The sequence below is a fragment of the Pongo abelii genome, chromosome 22, assembly GCF_028885655.2.
Source record: "Pongo abelii isolate AG06213 chromosome 22, NHGRI_mPonAbe1-v2.0_pri, whole genome shotgun sequence".
NCBI classification, from domain to species: domain Eukaryota; kingdom Metazoa; phylum Chordata; class Mammalia; order Primates; family Hominidae; genus Pongo; species Pongo abelii.
Window position 1 is genome coordinate 50,396,141 of NC_072007.2, and position 21,055 is coordinate 50,417,195.

A 21,055-nucleotide genomic window follows, 5' to 3' on the forward strand; every position below is an offset into this window, starting at 1 on the left:
TTAATCTCAAAATTTGTATACCAGAAAATTACTCTTAGAGTGAGCTGTTCTCTAAAAGTAAATGAAAATAAGTAGTAAAACTGCATGGGGGAATCGTATTCAGTTATAGCCTGCAGTTTAAAAAAAATCTCCACGTTGCACAAAAATCTAAAAAAGTCAATAAAGACCTTAATTAGCAATCCACATTAGAAGGGTGGTTGTTCAGTCTTTACAGAATAATAAGACTTTACTAGATGTTCAAATAGTGTTTACTGAAGCATCCTCTAAGAAGCAGCAGTCACTTGGATAATCCAATCAATGGCATAATCTATGGCATCCATCAATCCAGCTCAATTGTTGTTAACACTGGTTTTGAGAAAGATTTCTGGAGCCTAGTTAACTCAATAATGGTTTACCTCTGTGTTACTTTTAATGGAGACCAAAATAGGAATACTCAATGCTACATTTTAAATGCTTTCCCCTCTAACCGAGCCCTTCACCCCAAGTCCCAGGGCTCTGCCTCCACTGATCCTTCCTTGTTAATGAGGACTCATCCACTCTTAAACCAAGTGGTGGACAGAACTTTAATTATCCCAAAGTGAAGGTCACTCAAGTACCCCCTTAGATGTTTGCCTGATGAGATCCATGTATACTCCTCATTTGAGTAAAAGCAAATTATCCCATGAAAAAGACAACTTCTGAAAGGTGCAACATTCCTACTTAGGACTTGATCTTGAACCAGATTTCTTGCTCTGCAGATGAGGAACTGGGTTATGTACCTACATTATGCTAATTATGCAGAGCCCAAATTCAAACCTTTTGTCCTGATTTTTCACATGGTCTCTATGCTCTTTCAAGTTACTGACTTAACTAACTTGTCATTTATTGATTTTGTTAAAAAGAGAGTAATGCAAAAATTCAAATAATCAAATAAAATGAAGAGCACTTTGGTTACTTGGGGGGCTGCATTTACGGCATGCTTAGACAAGCTATATTTCCACAAAAACATATGGGGAACTACTCCTCTGTGAATATCCCAAAGATCTGTTTAGAAACCTCACTAGGGACTTGAGCTTGTCCTTGCACCAAAAATAGAAGTGTGAGCTAGTTCCTTCTGCTCTTCATGAATAGTTATGAGGCAGTCAGTGGCTGCTCTATTAAATAGCAATGAACACCAAGTGCAGGCTATACTTAAACAACAATAAGGGGTCTGCTACCAGACTGCCACAGGAAGCAGGCTAAATAATGGTTGTGAACCACCGTGACTGGCTGGCACCAAGATTTAGAACATGATTCAACTCTGCGAACGAGGATGACCAAGGCTGGAGGTAAATTATTCCTCCTCAGAAGACTATAAGAAAACGGCCCGACAAGGCTTGAGATTCAGAAGCTAATTGTTTTTAGACACAGGGTCTTGCTCTGTCACCCAGGCTGGAGTGCAGTGGTGCAATCACAGTTCACTGCAGTCTTTTTTTTTTTTTTGAGACGGAGTCTTGCTGTTGCCCAGGCTGGAGTGCAGTGGCTCAATCTCAGCTCACTGCAAGCTCCACCTCCCAGGTTCACACCATTCTCCTTCCTCAACCTCCCGAGTAGCTGGGACTACAGGTGCCCACCACCACGTCTGGCTTTTTTGTATTTTTAGTAGAGACCGGGTTTCACCCTGTTAGCCAGGATGGTCTAGATCTCCTGACCTCGTGATCCATCCGCCTCAGCCTCCCAAAGTGCTGGGATAACAGGTGTGAGCCACCGCGCCTGGCCGGACTCACAGTTCTTCTTTCTCTTTGCACTTGGCTGTTCTCGTTGTTTAGAACACACTTCCCCTGCTACCCTCAAAGCCCGCAGAGCTGGCTCCCTCGTTGCAAGGCTGGACTCAGATGCCATGTTTCCAGTGGAGCCAGGCTGGCCCTGCGATGGGGACGTCTTATGTGTCCTCTCCCCATTCTCTGTTTAATTTTGTCTCCTTGGCACTTATTACTCTCTAGCATATACTTAGTTGATTTATCTTATCCATTATCTGCCTCTCTCACTGGAAAATATGCTCCACTGGGGTTTTCTTCACCTGCTCTGTTTCCTGTGTCTCCCTAGAACTTAGAACAGTATATGGCCAAAGTAGGTGCTCAATAAATATCTGTGAAGTAAATCCTCACATTGATTTATTTTGAGGGGACAATGTGAGCTGAGTGAGATGTCCCCAAGACTTTGTTTTGAGGCAATAATATCCTTCTCATTCTAAAAGGTCATTGGATTCCAACTAAGTTATTTCATTACTTAATATTTGCTGTCATTTTTGACAATCTATTGTTACATTTATATTTATCACTCTGTGTTCTGTGAACCTCAAAAATGATAACAATTGGTCATTAGAACGGCAGCAAACCTTAAAAAAGTGATTTGAACAAACCTCATTTGCAACCTGGAAAAAGAGTCCAAATGTTTTCACTGTGGAAGCAAAAATTGCATCTTTTTTGCATGGCATAGGATCATGTTAAACATATTAGTTACTATTGAGCTAAAATCTTCAACCATCCATTTATTTGCCATCTGGTTGTTTGATTAAAATGAGAAGAAGAGGAGAGCAGAGAGGGTTTCACAGGGCAGAGAATTTCCCAGCTTAGCCAATCAATTATTTGCAGCCACTGCCACTCTTCAAAGTCTTAGTAGTCCATCATCCTCCCAAATATGACACAGAACATTCCTTAAATGTACAATGACTATGGGACTGTTAGGAGCATAGCTCATTATAACACTAGGGTAGAGATTTTTTATTATGTGTACAAAAATATGAACATCAAAAAAGCTAAACTAATTTGACCATTCTCATTCCATTTGAACCTTTTTCTGCTTACACCCAACTCACTCACTAATACTGATTCCTGGACCTTAAACATTATATATGTTAGCTCTCTACAGTATACAGTTATCTCTTTAGAGCAAGCACCTCTTAGAAGGCTGTTTTTTAAAAATAAAAATCTTACATAAAAATATAAAAGGACAATCTTTCTGTCTGGGTGTGAGGGATGCAGTCTCTCTTCTCTGGGGTGATGTGCATGGGTGAAACAGGTGGATATCTAGGAGCATGAAGCCCAGCAATGGGTGATGCTGCCATGCCAGGGATCCCTGGGGACCTAGACTGAGTGGGTATGTTCTGCTGTCCAATCTGCCTTCCTGGCCTGGCCCTCAGCTAATCTCCCTGAAATACGCAGATACTTCTTGGTAGAAAACGGTTGAAAAATCAATGTTACGTCCATCTATAACACAGAACATGGAGTGATAAAGCTAGAAACAATGTTGAATTTTTTATTTTATTTTTATTTTTTAGGTAAGGAAAACAAAGTGGTAAAATGACCTGTTAAGATCTAAAAACCAGCTTATGGCCACATGGGGCCTAGAACATAGACTTGTGGTTCATATTCTCACTGTACCAGGCTGCCAGTTCCTTCGACTTCCAGAGAAAGCAGCACAGACCAGGGGTAGCCGTTCAGTATCCTTCTCTCTGCCAATGGACATGATTTGTCTGGACCCCCTGGGCCATGTCCAAATATGGTTGATCCTAAATTTACCAGTTAGGTAACAAGGTTTTTGTTTGCTTGGCCCATTCACCTGCCAAACTTAGATTGAACCAACCTTTCATGGGTAAAAGCTTTGCTTTTACTTCTAAATTAATCCCATACACATCCACCTATTTGAGGAGCTTGAAAATTCTCTTCCTTTTCAATCACTTTGACCATTTGAAGGAAAACCACTGTAACTATCATAAGTGGTTGTGATTACTGGTTTTACTGTTCCTAATTCATGCTGGTAACTGGCAATAGGAAGACCATAATTAATTCCTCCTCTTATCAACAGATGGTCTTGGCAACCACAGCAACTGCCCTATTCATAGAGGATGCTTGCTAATGTCTTTCTCAGAAGCTAGGGAGAAGGAGTAGGAATGTACTCTAGAATATCAGGAGAAGAGAAAAAGCAAATCATCCTAATTGAACAAATGTTGAACATGTCAGAAAATATAGCCTGCAGTTTCACAGCCTCTGGACAAAGGTATGATTTACAGTTTGGGAGTAGATAGGGGAGGGCGCCAGGGTAGGTTGTGCAGAGCACAGTTGAGGGGAGGAGAAGCTCTCTGGGGGGCTGCAGGAGCCCTGCTCAGTGTACGGACTGGTGAAGCAGGCCAGGGGTGGGGTAGGGGTGGGGGCTGCTGTGGCGAGCAAAAGTCACGCCATTCTAAAGGGCTACTGTGCCTACCTCCAGGCACCATTATCACCTCAGCGGTGCTAGTATGGCCAGGGCATTTTCAAGACAAATCAGCCAAATTTTATGTGAAATCTCCTCATTTTAAATGTCATCAACTAATTCATATTTTTAAAGTCTACCTTTGACAATTTCTTTTATTAGGTAGATCAGTTATTACAAGTCAAGTGACTCTGACTTCTTTGTTTTCCATATGTTTTATCAGATCTGCTCAACACAAGTGCATGTGTGTTTGGATGTTTTCCTTGTGGCCCATAAATGTCACACAAACAAAGAGCATGGGCTGAAGGCATCTCATGCAATTTCTGTAATCTTCTCCTGCAAATGTGATGAAGTACCCCTTATGAATAAAAATTAAAAAAAAATAAAATAAAAATAAAAATTAAATAAAAAATAAAAATAAAATATCTCCTTATGAAGGAGATATTGTACAGGGAATTTGCATCTTTGCTTTTCCTCTGAGCTCCAGATTTCTGCTACCAGTTGTCTATCTGACACTTCCTCTGGATGCCTTAAAAATAATCCCAAATTCAACATGACCCAAATAGGTCTTTTCATTCCCATCAATACCTCCTCCCAACCTACCTTCCAAAAAAATCAAAAGTCCATAGCCTGCCTCTATCTTCCTCATCTTGGCGGATGGCACCAACATTCATCAGATCAGTCACAACAAACGTATTTTAGAGTTATCCTTCCGGGGTGGCTCACGCCTGTAATCCCAGCACTTTGGGAGGCCGAGGCGGGCGAATTGCCTCAGGTCAGGAGTTCGAGACCAGCCTGGCCAACATGGTGAAACTCTGTCTCTACTAAAAATACAAAAATCAGCCAGGCATGGTGGCGGGCACCTGTAATCCTGGCTCCTCGGGAGGCTGAGGCAGGAAAATCGCTTTAACCTGTGAGGCGGAGGTTGCAGTGAGCCAAGACCGCACCATTGCACTCCAGCCTGGGCAACAAGAGCAAAACTTTGTCTCAAAAAAAAAAAAAAAAAAAAAAAAAAAAAAAAAAAAGAGAGAAAAGCAAAAGAAAAAAAGGAAAAGATTTATCCTTCATATCATTGTTTTACCTACGATTCACATTGTTTTAAAATACAGTATGGCCAAACAAAATGTCTGTAGGATGGAATCTGTGTGCCAGTGGCATTCTACTATTGCCTTTGGTCTTCAAAGATACTAGTGATATGGAACATGGGAAGTTTTTAAATAACAAAAAACTACTAATTTTATATGTATAGATGGAGGAGGAAGTCACAGCCAAATGTGTTGGTGATGGGAGTGGGAAGAGGTCCTAGATCCACCCTCTTTCTCTCCCACGTAAATCATCCTAAACTGGCAATGTTGAGTTCACCATCGGAGTCCTTGACATTTTCCCTACTTATTTCCTAGACTCTGATTTTCCTTTTTCACTTTTCATGTAATCATAGCAATATGAAAGGCCTAAAATGCAAATATCAGGGTGAGGTAACACGTCAGGCAATTAATCCATACTTGTAAATGCTTCATATCAGAGTGTTCCAGTATTTACAGAGTAAAAAGGTTGGACAGCACAAGAAAACTGAACATTTGAAGAGGGGGACTGGGTGGAAAATAGAGTTTGGGGACGTGAAAGCAACACACTTGTCACAGCTTTGCCGATCACAAGCCTGTGGACGTGTGAAAGGAAAGCTGTGAAGCGTGCATTTCTGTCTTCCACAGTTGTGAATATTCTCGTACTTATTCAATAACCACTCTTCATTCATCCCCTCCACGGTTATGAACGGGGCAACTACTGTGCTGGCTACTCGTAACACGAGGATGAACTATGAAGGCTGTGACTTCCAGGACCAGAATAGACAGTGAACAGAGTGGTAAGAGGAGCTGATGGGTGCCCTGGTGGAGGGTGCTGATGGAGACCCAGAGCCTTTGAAGAGTACAGCGCACAGCACATTCCTTTTGTGCTTTTAACTTGGATGATTCTGTTAGAAAGAAGGCTTGACCTCACCAGTAGTAAATTTAGATGAAAGCAAAACTAAAGCTACTTCCTCTTTATGTGCCTCTGTTCCCAGGCTAATGGAAAGCCTTCTATTGGTTGTGTCCAGCCAACAAGACAACTACCTGTGGCATGTCTCTTACAAATACATCATTTTCATCTATACCTTCAGCTAGGCATTACATGGATATTTTGGAATGTATAGGAAATTACATTCTTTTCTAAAAAGAAAAGACATTATCAAGTTCAGACTGCCATTATTAAAAAAATAGAAATCATCAAGGCAAGTTGGAAATTGTTCTTTCAAACATGGTATCTGGGGTGCTAGGTCTTGTTCTTACCTCATGAGCATTTCAGCTAAACTCTTTGCATCTGGGGAAAGAAAGTTAACATTAGTACATGGTAAATAACTCATTAACATTCACTTAGGCATTTATGACAAATACTCTACAGTCAGATCACAGCAGTCATTTTGAAACACAATCATATACCCAGATCACTACTAATGACCTAGAGTTTCATGGAGTCCTTATTTCTTCTAAATGGGACTTTTAAAATGTATTTTATTTTAATTACAAAAAGATCAACATAACTATCCTATGATTATAACATTCTCAGACATCTACTAAATGTTTTATTCCAACCTATAGTCACTTCTAGGAAATCCAATTTTATTTTCAGTAGTCAGAAAATTAACATTTTGAGGGTATATCATTTACATTGAACAAACCCATGCTTTTTGTTATCAAAATATCAGAAGTAAGTGGCATTATTATAGAGCTCTGAGTTCCTTGGGTTGACCAAAGAATTGTATAAATGAAATATAAATGTTCCTGGAAACTTAGATGTTTATTTCGAATTCAGAAATAAAAAAAACTTTATTTTTTTTTTTCTCTGAGCACATTGTTTACTAAGACCGGGTTACCACTCCTGACAGAAGGAATCCTGACTAAAAGTGTAGGAAAAAAAAAAATCCCTTTTTTTGGTGGTGTTATTTTGAAATTCCCTTTTCCCTTAAAATATAATTTATTCTTTTTACACATTGGGTCCTGGCAAAAATGAATGTTTCCTTACTTAGAGCACAAAAACCTTCTTTTTGTTTTTATTTCACTGCTCTCTAAAAAGTCTTGATGCTAAGTATACTGTTCAATGAACAGAACTTTCCGGAAATTGACTCAGCTGACGGTGCAACCAGCTCTACAGTGAAAGTATACGTATGTGGGAGCATTTCCATCTCATGCCTTTGGGGGCTGACAATTAAACGTAGTCAGTTTCTGCACAGTGGGCAGCATGCTATTTCAGAAAGACGTGGACAGTCACAGAATGACCACGCAGAGGTTGTCCTTGCCATGTTCATTAAGTCGGCCAGTCCCAATGGTAACCCCAAGATGGGGCCTGGTTTTGTGCACAGATGGGTTCAGCCTGGGAAATGAAACAGGGCCCATCTACTCCACCCACACGGCAAAGAAAAGAAAGCAAAATAGCATTGGATTTCCCAGTTCATGTCTTTATATTTATCTGCAAAGACACAGTAAATATAATGAATTTCCTCTTTCCCTGAACGATTTAACACTTACAAAGTATATATATATATATATATATATATATATATATATGTGCTTATATATACTTCATGTGTGTATATATATATATATACATACACATATATATACACACATACATATAACGCCAGAAGCTTGGACTTAATTAGCTCCACAGAACTACCAAGCAGTGGCTGGTACAATACTCTAAAAAGGAGGAAACAAATTCAAGGAGTAAACATTCCACTTCAGTTCACACTTGGAAGAGTTCTCAGCCTCAATTGTCTTCTGAATCAACTGCTTTCCTCATTCTGCCCACCACAATAATCTCTCCTTTTCCTATTCTCAGTCAGTCGTCACAGCTCTCTCCTATGAGCTGTTCATGGCAAGGTACTAAGGAATTGCAGAGTCCAGCAGGGAGAAAAGAGCTCCCTGCAATGACTCTCATGCCGACAGCAGACCTCTCTTGGCTGCCAGGTGCAGGCATCCTCCCCAAGGCTAAGGTCTTTCACAGGTCTAGATGCCCAAAGCCGTTTGGGTCAACCCTTCCCTAAACCTAACACTGACCCCACCTTAAAGGAGCATGGGATGTGGGGAGCTTTGACATGAATGGGCAGTGTGCTCTATGCAGAGAATTCACATGCATCGGAATTATGAGCCCATTTAAGAAGTAAAGACTAGGTCAATTTGACTGGACAGAGAAGTTGCCAGAATGGTGGTCTGGTGCATAGTCTAGACATTAAAGAGCTAAGGAGATGTGACTTTGTATTACTGACCTGAAAGCTCCTACCTGGGCCAAGGGGAGAGAGGAAAAAGGAGGGAAGAGGGGGGTGGTGGATGGGTGTGGGTGCTGTGAACTAGCATCCACCAGGCAATCTAGAATGCTCTGAATGTGGAGGTGGGGGCCTGGGACTTGTTGAAAGCTTCTTAGTCCTTAGTCCAAGTGAGAGGCTCTGGGCATTAGAGAAGAGAGCTGGGGTTATGTGGGTAACATTATAATGTGAAGATAGAGGAAATCTGTAAGAATCAGAGTCCTACCAGGTGTACAGTGGGACAAGGAGGAGTTGCAGGGAGTCCAGGAAAAGGGCAAGATTTGGGATATGCAGAGCTGGATATAGTAACATGAGTGACAGGAATGGTCTAGAACAACATGGAAGCAGCAATATGGGGAGAGACTTGTCTAGTTTCAATATCGGGGGACATTAGGTGAGGCTGCTCAGAGGCAAATTTGGAATCAAATTTGGAAAGATGCCAGGGCTGAGATGAGGGTCTGGGTGTTTTTCATATCCCCATAGCGAGAGTGCAAAAAGAAGATGGCAAAATCTCATCTGGGACACACTTTTGTTGAGGGTGGGAAGAGAGTCTGAGACAAGCCAAGAAAAAAATTTAAAGTCCTGGAATCACAGAATCTTAAGAGCAATAAAGACTTTCCAGATTGGCCACCTAATGAATGTTGGGATCCCTTTCTCAGTGTCTTACACAGACGTACACATATTCTGTCTGCATGAATCCAGAGCTGGGGCCACTGCCACTCCAGAGTTGGGGTCGGTGCTCCTGCTGCACACCTAGTGTCCTTCCTCTCCTACCAGTACTCTCCTGCCTTCCAGGTCTGCAGGTATCTCCCAGCCAGCATGTCCCCAGCGGAAGCTTTGTTTTTTCTCTTTTCAGTCCTCATCTCACTTATTAGTCAGCATCCTTACTACCGGTGTGCCCAACACTGATACCCACACTGCGGGAAGGGTGAAGACCTGGAATCCATCTTACTGAGTGATACCCGTGCTTTGAAACCTTCAAAGGGACCTCACTGCAATAGCCCTCATTAGCACAGAGAACCACCTTCCATGCTGGTCCAAGCTGTCATCCGGCTCCGCTGCCGCTCACTTGTAACCTCCAACCTCTCTCTGAGTTTCCTGCACTTGCCACTTTCTGCAGAGAGCCCAAGACTTTGCTAGTGCAAAGCCCTCCATTGTCCCCACTGCCCCATGCAGACGCAACTTGCTCCGTGTACCCTCCTATGCCCAGTAGACAGGGTTGAAGCTTCGGTTCCCTCCGCTTCCCTGGACCTCTGCCTTATATCTCAGACAGCCCTTCCCAGCTCATACTGTGCCCACCTGTTTTCGGGTTGTCTTTCTCTTGGCCCCTTTGGGCACAGTCCTGTCCCTGATCCATAGCGAAGCTACACAAAGATTTCCTGAGGACACATTTAATTGTGAGAGACATCTTCCTTTTCTTGTGCAGAAATTCCTTGATGTAATTTTAACCTGAAGTCATTTGCAAGCTGTTCAGATATTTCTATGTAGCTGCATTTCCCTTGCTTGGCCTCAGCTTTCTCTTTTTCGGGTTATATTCTCTAATTTTCTCAGCCACTCCTCATACGGAATGATTTCTAGGTAATTCCCTACTTGGGACTCTCTTCTTTGAAAGGCTTATGATTTTTTTTTATTTCTTTATTAAATGGGGCTGAGAAAGACGCTGGTAATTCTTGATCTTCTAGCACACTAGGGAGAGCACAATGCTCATTATACGTGTTGCAAATGAATTTTTTTTACAACTTCTATAGAAGACTTCACAATTATTCCTATTAAACTGTATCTTCTTGCTTCAAGCCTTTCAAAATCTCTTAAAATGTGGATTCGTCCCTCTAATACATTAGCTTCCCTACCAGGATGTATGTGGCCTCCAAGATTGGATCAGCCTGCCCATGCTTTCAGCTACATCCTGGTGTACCCTTATTAATCAGCCCTGTCAAAATGCAAATGGAGTTTGTCTGGGCCCCTTGTGGTCCCTCCCATTCCCTGATTGCTCACAAAACATCCTTTCTATAACCTCAACTAACTTATTTCAATCTATAATGTCCAGAATTAATCTATTGTTGCTGAAAATGGGTCCAGGGTATAGATGCTCTTTGACTTATGATTACCTCCTGATGAAGCCATCATCAATTGAAAATATAATTAAGTCAAAAATGCGTTTAATATGCCTGACCTACCAAACATCAGGGCTCAGCCTAGCCTATCTTCAACGTGCTCAGAACATTTACCCTAGCCTACAGTTGGGCAAAACTATCTAACACAGAGTTTATTTTATAATAAGGTGTTGAGTATCTCATGTAAAAGTACTGAATCACATATCACTAACCCAGACAAAGATCAAAATTCAAAATACAGTTTCTACTGAATGCATATCATTTTTGCACCATTGTAAAGTCAAAAACTCCTAAGTCGAACCATAGTAAGTCAGGGACCATCTGCACAATCATTTTCTAACACCTCTAATTTGCATTTGATTGTTCAAAAGTTATCCAGAAAGATCTTAGGGTTATGTCTGGAAAAATTTTGTTCAGAACCCTAAAATGTTATCCTTCAGAATCATGGGACTGGAACCCCATGACAGCTTCCCTCATTTTTTTAGTGGTGGAGATCGTTCCCTTCAGTGAAACAGCACAGCATTTATTGTGTCTTTATTAGGCTGCTTACGCTTTGGAACTTGTGTAATAGTTCTTTGTAAACATTGTCTGCAAAAAGCAACATCTCCACCTCCACATAATGGCTAATACAGAGTATGTTTTGAAAAAAATAAATCATTTTAAACTATCAGGGTGCTGATTATTTTCATAAGCATCCTGAGTTTCTCCCCTCCCCTCCCCTCCCTTCCCCTCCCCTCCCCTCCCTTCCCCTCCCCTCCCTTCCCCTCCCCTCCCCTCATTCCCTCCCTCCCTCCCTCTCTCCCTCCCTCCCTCCCTTCCTTCCTTCCTTCCTTCTTTTTATAATTCCTGGTCCACATTTTCTGATTCAAATAGCATTTCTCCTGGTACACATCAAGCAAAGCAGATGCTGAGCAGCTCTCCTGTCTACCTGCCATCTGTTAATATGAGAACATTGTTCACAGCCTTGTTCTTCTTGCCCAAACACAGCTAAACAGCCCTTGCATTGCCTGCCACATTTTTTTCCACACATTTCAGATCAATCTGAGATTCAGACTTTGTGACATCTTTTCTAAAGCCCCTTGCTACTCCCACACTTCCATCCTTGGCTCTGGGCTCCTCCCTTATCTGTTGGGCTGGGAAATGATGGAGAAATGATACCAGGATAATCTAGTGATATTAAAATGTGGAAGGAAGGAATTTCAAAAGACAACATTTTCTAACACTCTGAATGCTGCAAAGAGGGCTAAAAAATGATGGCTGAAAGGATAATTTGGAGATCAGAGAATAACTGGTCATCTGTCTTCAGGAGAACAGTTACATTTGGGTGGTGAGTGGAAGCGGACTGTGAGAATTTGGGAGTAATTGAGAGGTAGTGTAGCTGAGGACAGAATACTCTCAAGTATTCAGTGGAGAAAAGAATCAGAGAGGCAGTAGGATGAAGATATGCAAGCTAGAAGGAATATGTACATGTGCCTCTCTCTATATATAATGTATACGTATTTAAAATACAATTAGGGGAAGGCCGAAGGGTAGTGAATATCGAAATACAAAATCAATAGACCAAGTACTTTTGATGGGCAAACATAAAATTATATAGTAGCTATTGATACTGTGTTAATACATCTTCTAATTCCAGGTATAATTGATAAACCTTTAGAACTTACTTAATATTGATGAGACAACCTGTTTCTTACTTGAATATTCAAATCCTGCAGAAGTTTCATGGCAAGAGGAGTGGGGTAGGGAGATTGATCTGAACTCCCTTCTAGCTCTGCCTGGACTCATATGTGATTCTGGATAATTCTATAGCTGGCCTTCAGTTTTCATGTCAGAAAATGGGGTATGATGGCTGGATGCGGTGGCTCATGCCTGTAATCCCAGCACTTTGGGAGGCTGAGGCAGGCGGATCACCTGAGGTTGGGAGTTCGAGACCAGCCTGACCAACTTGGAGAAACCCCATCTCTACTAAAAATACAAAATTAGCCGGGCATGGTGGTGCATGCCCACAGTCCCAGCTACTTGGGAGGCTGAGGCAGAAGAATCGCTTGAACCCGGGAGGTGGAGGTTGTGGTGAGCTGAGATCATACTATTGCACTCTGGCCTGGGCAAAAAGAGCAAAACTCTGTCTCAGAAAAAAAAAAAAAAAAAAGAAAAGAAAAGAAAGAAAATTGGGGCATCATAATGGGCAGTTCATACTCAACCGTTTTGCATGGCTATTGAGAGACTAAGGCAGGATGGTGTATAGTGAAGTATTATGGAGAAGAAAGAGGAGCGAAACAATGGGAAGCATTAGTAGCCTGTGGATTAGTACGTGGTTAGATCGAGTTTTGGGAAATGGCACCTCTGGTTGGATGAGGAGGCTCCCAGCTTGGTCTTGCCCAGTTCCTGTGTTCTGTTTGTGGACCACGGCTTGCATCCTAGGGTTGTGCCTGGCATGAAGGTGCACATCAGCAAGGCAGAGCATGACACAGCATGGCGTGGGAGAGTGCCCACCACGGCCCCAGGCACTGCAGCTGTGCGAAGCTTGAGAGGCTGAATTGCCTCACATTTTACACACCCAAATGCTTCTTTAAAAAAGAGAAATCTTGTTTATAGCCACATGGCTATGTTTTCATATCTGAAGTTCTAGTTACGTAAAATGGAAGACACTTAGGTTAATACTTCTACTGGACAGTCACTTGCAGATATCCACAAAAAAACATTTTGAGGGTGGCAGATTTTGACCTTATATTACCATCCATCAAAAGCTTTTATTTGCAGCCTCTCCCTTAACAGTCCCTGCCTTTCTGTGGAATTGAAATAGTCTCATAAAGTAGCTATTTTTGCAAGGGCTATAAACCTGCATTTATGTTTTTATAAGATCCCAAATACGACTTCCAATCATCACAATGCTCAGATGAAAGCTAATTTGAAAACTGTGGCAGACATATATTAAAAAAAGAAGGCCATATATACTGATAATCTGAAAAAACTGCATGCACAGACACAGACAAAGTAAGACACCCAGGCAAGGCAGAGCTCCAGGGCCCAGCTGAGACCCACAATCCCCTCCTGACTACACATTCCCTGGCTCCCCTCCACTGGTAGCCCTCGACTCCCCCTCACCCCCATGCTCTTTTGCTTCCCGCTGTCAGATGCAGACAGCCTTTTCTATTCAGTTTGCCATAACAAGTTTGATGTTTTAAGAGAATAATTTCATTAAGAAACAAAGACAGAAAGAAAGAAAAAGAGAGGAAGAGAAAGAGAGAGGGAGAGAGAGAAAAAAGGAGAGAGAAGGGGAAAGGAAGGAAGAATGGAAGGAAAGAAGGAAGGTAGGGAAGGAGGGAGGGAGGGAGGGAAGGAGGGAGGGAAGGAGAGAGAAGGAAGGAAAGATAGAAGAAGGAAGGTAGGGAAGGAGGGAGGGAGGGAAGGAGAGAGAAGGAAGGTAGGGAAGGAGGGAGGGAGGGAGGGAAGGAGGGAGAGAAGGAGAGAAAAGCAAGGAAGGAAGGAAAAGAAAAGAAAAGAAAAAGAAAGAAAGAGAAAGAAAGAAAGAAAAAGAGAAAGAAATAAGGAAAGAAAGAAAACACAAAGCACAGAACTAAAGAGTTTCAGGGTACAGGCTTCTAATGCCATCTTAGCCACACTTGGTAATGAAAACTCTAGGGTGCACGTGTGCTACTAATGCATTAACAATGTGGGCTTCCCACATTTAGGGTGGCTTTATGCATTAGTGCTAGGGCATCTATTAAGACTTTGAGTCTATCTCAAGTCTGAGTGTCACTGGGCTCCTGGATGCACATTCCTGCTTTAGATTAGTAAAGTTCAAGTTACCTTTTGGTTTTCCAAATGAGGGGAGCTTTGGGCTCATTTGCAGAGCAGATAAATGTCCTGTTAGTACTCAGAAAATAACAATGATTTCTCATAACCTACCCCTTAATCTGCCTGCATAGCACCATGAACCCAGATCCCCTCTGGGAACAGTCTCTTCCGGAATTGATCAGTTTTGTAACAATCCATTTCAAAGCATGTTTAAAATAATAAACACATTTCCATTCAAGAGAAGCAAGACACTTTGCCACAAAAGCATGGTCAAATGTGACATCACTCACTGATTTTTATCTTTAGCTTATTTGAAGTCCTGCAGGTTGACCCACAGTAACTGGTGCCGACAGAAACTTGTGCCTTCTTGCGTAAATGCGTACCAAAGGAGGAGGCTTTTAGAAATATTGGAGTTGATTACTTGACACGGGATCACATTTTATAAGGTTGGGGCTGCTGGGATCTCAGGCTCAACCAGCGACTCACTCTGTAGCCTTGCACTTCAAATGATCTAGAAGTCCAAAAAAAACCGGGGCACCATAAAAAGCAAAATGCGGCTCCTGAACTCCTGGATAAGGTTATAGATTTAAGAAAAAATGTGGGCACTTGCAGGCAATTTAGAGTTTAGGAGGTCGCCATGCTCTAAAATTAGTAAAGTACTCAGGAAGAGAGAATATAGGTTGACTACACTGCTAGAGTCCCATTTTCTTTCTTTCTTTCTAAAATTTTACATAAAATAACATTATATTATATTCATCTAACTAGGTTACTTGTCTATACAGTAAAACATACTCAGCTTATAAACATTTTTGTTGTTTCCAGCAATTGAAAAATGTGATCAATTTCAACCATATAAAATTGATCTCACCTAATCACTCTAAAAACATCCACTGGGGATCCCTGTAATATTTTTCTATAATTTAAATCTCCTTATTTCCATTTTTGATCCTGATAGATGGTTGCTCATGCAACGCTGACATGTTACTAGAAATGTTGTCCTTAATTTTGACAATCAAAATATTCTGTCTGTAGAGTCTGTAAATATATTTGAACTTATTCTCCCAGAGGCACAGAGTCTGTACCTTATGTGAGTTCGCTTGTTATTGGGTGATTCGACTAAAGCACTCCGGATATTTAATAGATAGGCACCTATTACTTTAAACTCTGCAGCTGCAATTTCCCTCCATGAGTGAGTTGAAAATACTTTGTACCATTAATGAACATTCCAGGGCTCCGCAGGGCTAAGAAACAAAGGTCTTTCTGGGGCAAGGCCTGACCTTTCATCAATTCCCCTTTACGACCCTCACCTCTGGCGCTGTCCTTTTATGGCAGTGCTTTGCACAGTTACGGAGATGAGTCTGCCTCTTGCAAGCCTTGACCCACTGCCACTACAATGTCACCTTTATAGTTCTGAGTCTTAGAAATCTCTTCTCTCTCTGGGACCTGGCTAAACTCTTGTGATCAAATAGAAATGGTCAACCAGCAAATGTTACCACTAGTTTAAAAAAAGTTTCCATTTTGCACCTGGTAGATAATCTACAGTGGTTTGTCAAATTGCATGTATTGCAGTGTGTCTACATTAAAACTTGCCATTCAGAAGTGGTGTGAAATTGGGTACCCAATCCTTGGCATCCTGACTGCCCTCTTGTCAGATTCTTGATTTGAGAGAACCCTTTATTAGCCATGTACAAAATGCCGAACTGCAGATAACGTTGTGCCACGGCACGCTACTTTTCTGAAATCCTTTGCTCCTTAACATCTCTTAGGAATACTCCCTCTTTCCCCCAGCACCTATTTTCTTCCTACTGAAACCTTTGTGTTGGATTTACCTTTTCCCCAGAACAAAGAAACCAAAACTATTTCCAGGGAATGAAAGGCCATGTTCTCTGAGGTGATAGACTGCAGTCTTTGCCGAACCCAACTGCAAAACACTAGTGTCTAGAAGCAGAGAGGCCAACAATAAAAATGCCAGCCCCGGGATGTTTTCTGGAGATAGCCCTTGTACAGCAATAATTAAATTACAAGGAACTACTAAGAATACAAATACAGGGTGCATGGGTCATCATTTCAACCCAAAGGCCTCACTCAGTAAGAGTCCACAGCACTTTTAACTGGAGGTGTTCTCAGCGACAGGAAATGCACAGCTGGGGTGCTCAAGTTTGAAGGTGAGTAGGAAAAATAAAATGATAGCTGAGAAGGATGGAGAGCAATAGGAGTCAGGGAAAAGAAGAAAAGGTGAATTTGGCAGAGGGTGTAGACCGATGAGAAGGATAGCCTAGACGCTTAACTCTTGTGATTAAATCAAAATCATTAATAACAAATATTTACTATTGGTTTTTAGAAACATCATAGAGACAATGCGTAGCCTTCTAAACGCAAGTAGTTAGACATAATTGTCTAATGGTAACAAGGACAGACACCCTTGGTATCTCATAATAATTCTCCTAAAGTCCAGGCCACTGTGAACAAGTCCAGGCCACTGTGAACAAGGGTTATGAAAACATCCTTTTTGTGTTTTAGTGATGAACACTCATGAACTGAATGGAATTCAACATGGTCCACATTATATGGAACTTCTCACCATAATGGGCTGTATTATATGCTTGTAGTTCTATTTTACTTAGCACTGAAGTAGCCTCCCTTTTCTTCTCCACTTGGGATTAATCCGTCCTTCTTTTTCACTGATGCAGGCTTTCTTTGAAGCCCTATTTCTGTATTCATGAAATGTTTTGTCTTTTACTGGTAGCTGCTTATGGGCCTACCTCCTACCTTAAACCTAGAGGTCAGAAAGCTCTTTCATCTTTGTATATTAAGCACCTAGCATTCACTCAAGTAATGTCTGCAAAATTAAAAGATAATTGGTTCGCACGATTGCGAAAGAACATTTCAAGGAGACTGATGGTTGACCTGAATTGTTGGGCTGCAGGAGATTTACATGGACAGATTCTTAATTGTACAGATGAAGTGCAATGTACTTTAGAATTGTAATTTGTTGGCAGAGCAAAAGCAAGTTGATAGTAAAATGTACCAGAATTCCATAAAAAGGGGTGCTTTGGATAAGTGAAGACAGGTGAAAATATTACCATGTTCTCTGCTCTAAGTGGATTATGGTCAAATTAAGTATTTACAGAAGAGGTCAATGTTTTCTAAATATATCAGTAAAGTTTGGGATATGTTTTGAGGAGAGAGTGCTTCCAGATTTGTATTTTGAACATAAATTTGAAACTTACATAGGATGCTGCATAGCAGTATCCCACACTGCACTGATATTAAAATGAAAATACCTGTAATAAACTTTACCAAAAAAGTGGCTTGGTTAAATAACCTCACCGGTAAAGGGCAAAGGACCTGGGAACACTTCTGCACAGTTTCATATTTGAAATAAGTCCTTGTCCTCACATTGCAGAGCAGGGGCAAGTAAGGGCTCTTGGCCAGAAGCTGAGAACAGCCTCGTCACACAGAACCACACGGGGCTGGACATTATAATCATGGTGTCTGTTCACAATGGAGCTCATCTGGCCTGGCTTCTCCAGCCTTCATTATTTTTTTGCTTCATTAGAGTGAAACTCTTACACCGGGCTTCAGCTCCCGTTTCTAATTTGGGATGGCATGTGTCCTCTGCCTCACAATGCTTCACCAGTACCCTAAGCCCTCAATTTCCACTTCCAGTCAGTCAAATAATTCTCATTCCCGGAGCAAATCTGATAGATCTTTTCATAGAAAGCCACAATTGGTGGCTTTGCTGGACCCACTGAAAATTAAAGAGACTAGAGTTAAAAAATTAATTTTCCTTGCCTATCAACAGCTAGAATTTAGGGGACAGGTTGGCTTTCACCTGATTTCTGACCGAGATAGGAACATTCTTATTGCTCTTCCCTGAGGCTCTGCAGTCCCACTGAAGGAATGTCAGAGAACCAGGCAGTGGAGGGACCTGGGTTAAAGAGGGAAGAGTCACTCCCTTTTGAGGTTTGTTCTCCAGCTGGCATCTCTCCTGGTGGCTGCAGAGCAGCAGGGGACACGCGTAGGTGGACAGCTGGGCCTGGACCTACCTCGCAGCCTCTTTAGCCTCTGCTCCCGCCGCCTCCTCCGCACAACCAGCAGGAGCACGAACAGCAGCAAGACCCCCACCAGGATACAGGAGATGGTCACCAGCATCTTGAGCCCCTCGTTGGTCGTCAGCCCTTCTTCGTTTTGGACAACTGACTTAATGAGTGGAGGAATTGTACCTGAAAGCAGGGCCACGGTGTTAGATGGCTATTAATGAAGACGGCATGGCGGAGCTTTTAGGGATGACAGGTTATAAAAATCACGCTGTGTGATCCAAGGGTGTCGGAGGTGATGAGAAATGAAAAGAACTCTGTCTCTAGGCCCTGGCTAACTTTTTTTCTTATTTATTTCCCTCCCTCTGCCTGAACTTCCAACTTATTCTATAGCGCATGTTTGAAAAGGACTTCATTTTGCAACGCACTACAGTGTGCAGGCACTTGAAAGCATGTGGCCCAGGCTTGGTGCTGACAAAAGCCACATGCGTCTACCCAGAATTAAGTGTTCCCTTGACTGTCACCCACAGTACAATTGATAGAGACTATTCGAAAAAATTGCACATCAAAGAATGAACAAAAGGTTGGGCAAATGGACAGAAGCGTGTGTGCAGGGAGAAAGTCCTAGATACACTGGCATAAAGAAACTCAAATCCCTTGTGATTAGGTAATTTGCTGGCTTTTATCGCAGGGGTAAGACCAAATCTACTTCAACAGCTGCCATCTGAGGGTATAAGAACTACAGATAACTTTTCAAAGGGGACCCAACTAGGTTTCTAAAGGAGTCTACTTTTGACCAGGCATTGTTAAATAGTGCTACAAAATCCAGATTTTGAGTAATAAGGAAACACTGAAGGAAAATGAACTCTGAGCTATCTTAAGCTGCCTTCTATCCAGATGCTCAGTACAATGGGTGCAGAGATCTAAACACAGGCATCCACTTTTTATGGGGTATATATTTTGCTACCCTCCATTATATAAGATGCTCCATGCCACTGCACTTTCCATGTACAACAAGGGCCAGAAAGTCAGCACTTCAGGAAAAGAGAATGCAAAAATAATATAATTTCTCCCTGAGCAAAACGGTCTTTATCCCGCATTTGGTAAGCAGAGCAGGGATAACGGAATCCTCGTTAGCTTCTGTGATCTCCGCTAGAGCCAAGAAGAGTGTTCTTCCAGCTTTAAAGTGCTTTTGTGGAAACCCAAGTCTCCAAATGCTTAGAAGTTCAGGAAAGAGGCACATATGGATGCCCATGAAGATGGGTCTGCAAAACCAAGACAACACTAGGACAAGCAGAAACATTTGGCTAAGGAAATGGCAGAAGAAAGAGTGAGATCAATAAATGGAGAACTCTTAAACCTGAGTGGCATGAATGTAGGCTGTCAATCTTGGCTTTCTCAAGATAAAAAAGTTCTTCAGGCAGATGTGACAATAGAGATATTAAAGCTATCTATTCATGAGATTGGTCCAAAGAAATCTGTAATCTCTTTCAAGGAAAATATAAATATGCAGTCATATTTCTTAGTGTAATAAAGTCATTTCATATTTCCAAAACGTAAAGGTAGCTCGCAGCATTTTTCAAAGTTTGGGATCTTGGATAAAGTGAGAAAATTATATGTTTTCTTAGAAGACAAACAGTTAAAATCCACAGAGCACTCTGTGAATTAGAATCACAGCTTCAAATTCTACACATGAGTAGTTTCTAATTAAATCATTAGCTGTGAGCATATCATCAGTGTGCACATTTAAGCCGGGTGCCCAGGCATCTGCACATATTATAGAGAAGCTGGGAACCAGAGTTTGAATATTGCAAGACAATGATCTAAAGTAAAAAAGATACTTACTACTCAAATGTGTGCTTGTTAACAGAGGATTTTGGTGCACCCTTAAATGCTAAGTAAAGTGTCTGGTAAGTGTCAAAGTTCTTTACTTTGTAAGATCAAATAATTCAACCATATTACGGAGAGAGGCCAGCTTGGAAGTGCTCCTCTGCCTGTGGGTGATGCTTTGTGATGGGGACACCTTTGAATGAAGTCACTGAAGAGTGAGGGCTATAAAATTAGAGAGAGGCAGCCCATGAAAAGCATCAGCCCTTGAAGAGAAAAGTTGTTGTCTGGGAGGGCATAGGCTATTCTGGGGCCATAGGACAGAGCCCCTGCAGAGGCCAGGGACCCCAGCTAGTGTAACCAACACTAGAAGAGCTTTCTACAAGCTCAAGGTCTTCCTACAGCCCTGAGACCCAGGCCAGAAGTGCCAGGAAGACCCTGGGCTCTGGCAGAGGAGAATGTTGTGGAAAAATGACCTTGGACAGATTTGGGGTAGGTCTGCTCTGTGTGCCAAAGCAAGAAGAGCCAGCTCTGGGCCATCCAGACATTATAGGAGAAATTGGTCAGATGAAAATCCCAGGCACGTCACCTCATTAGCTCCTTGTGGTCATTTCTGTGGGTCCTTAGGTTCATAGCCACTCTTCTTAGGATGGCATAAACTGTGCTCCAAGGAGCTACCTGCTGTAGCTTTAATAAAGCGGCTTCCCAAATGCATGAAGTAGAGGAAGAAT

The 21,055-nt window shown here is 41.8% G+C and overlaps 1 protein-coding gene across 2 annotated transcripts in view; it reads right to left on the reverse strand.

Moving 5' to 3' along the window:
- DSCAM (DS cell adhesion molecule) overlaps nucleotides 1-21,055 on the reverse strand; it is an 826,557-nt gene that overhangs the window by 33,065 nt on the left and 772,437 nt on the right. For both annotated transcript variants that reach the window (XM_024239402.3, XM_054542559.2), the window contains exons 27-28: nucleotides 18,507-18,683; nucleotides 6,534-6,564 (exon numbers count right to left, since the gene is read on the reverse strand). In XM_024239402.3, coding sequence (XP_024095170.1) covers nucleotides 6,534-6,564; nucleotides 18,507-18,683 — 208 coding nt within the window. The remainder of the gene's footprint in view (nucleotides 1-6,533; nucleotides 6,565-18,506; nucleotides 18,684-21,055) is intronic.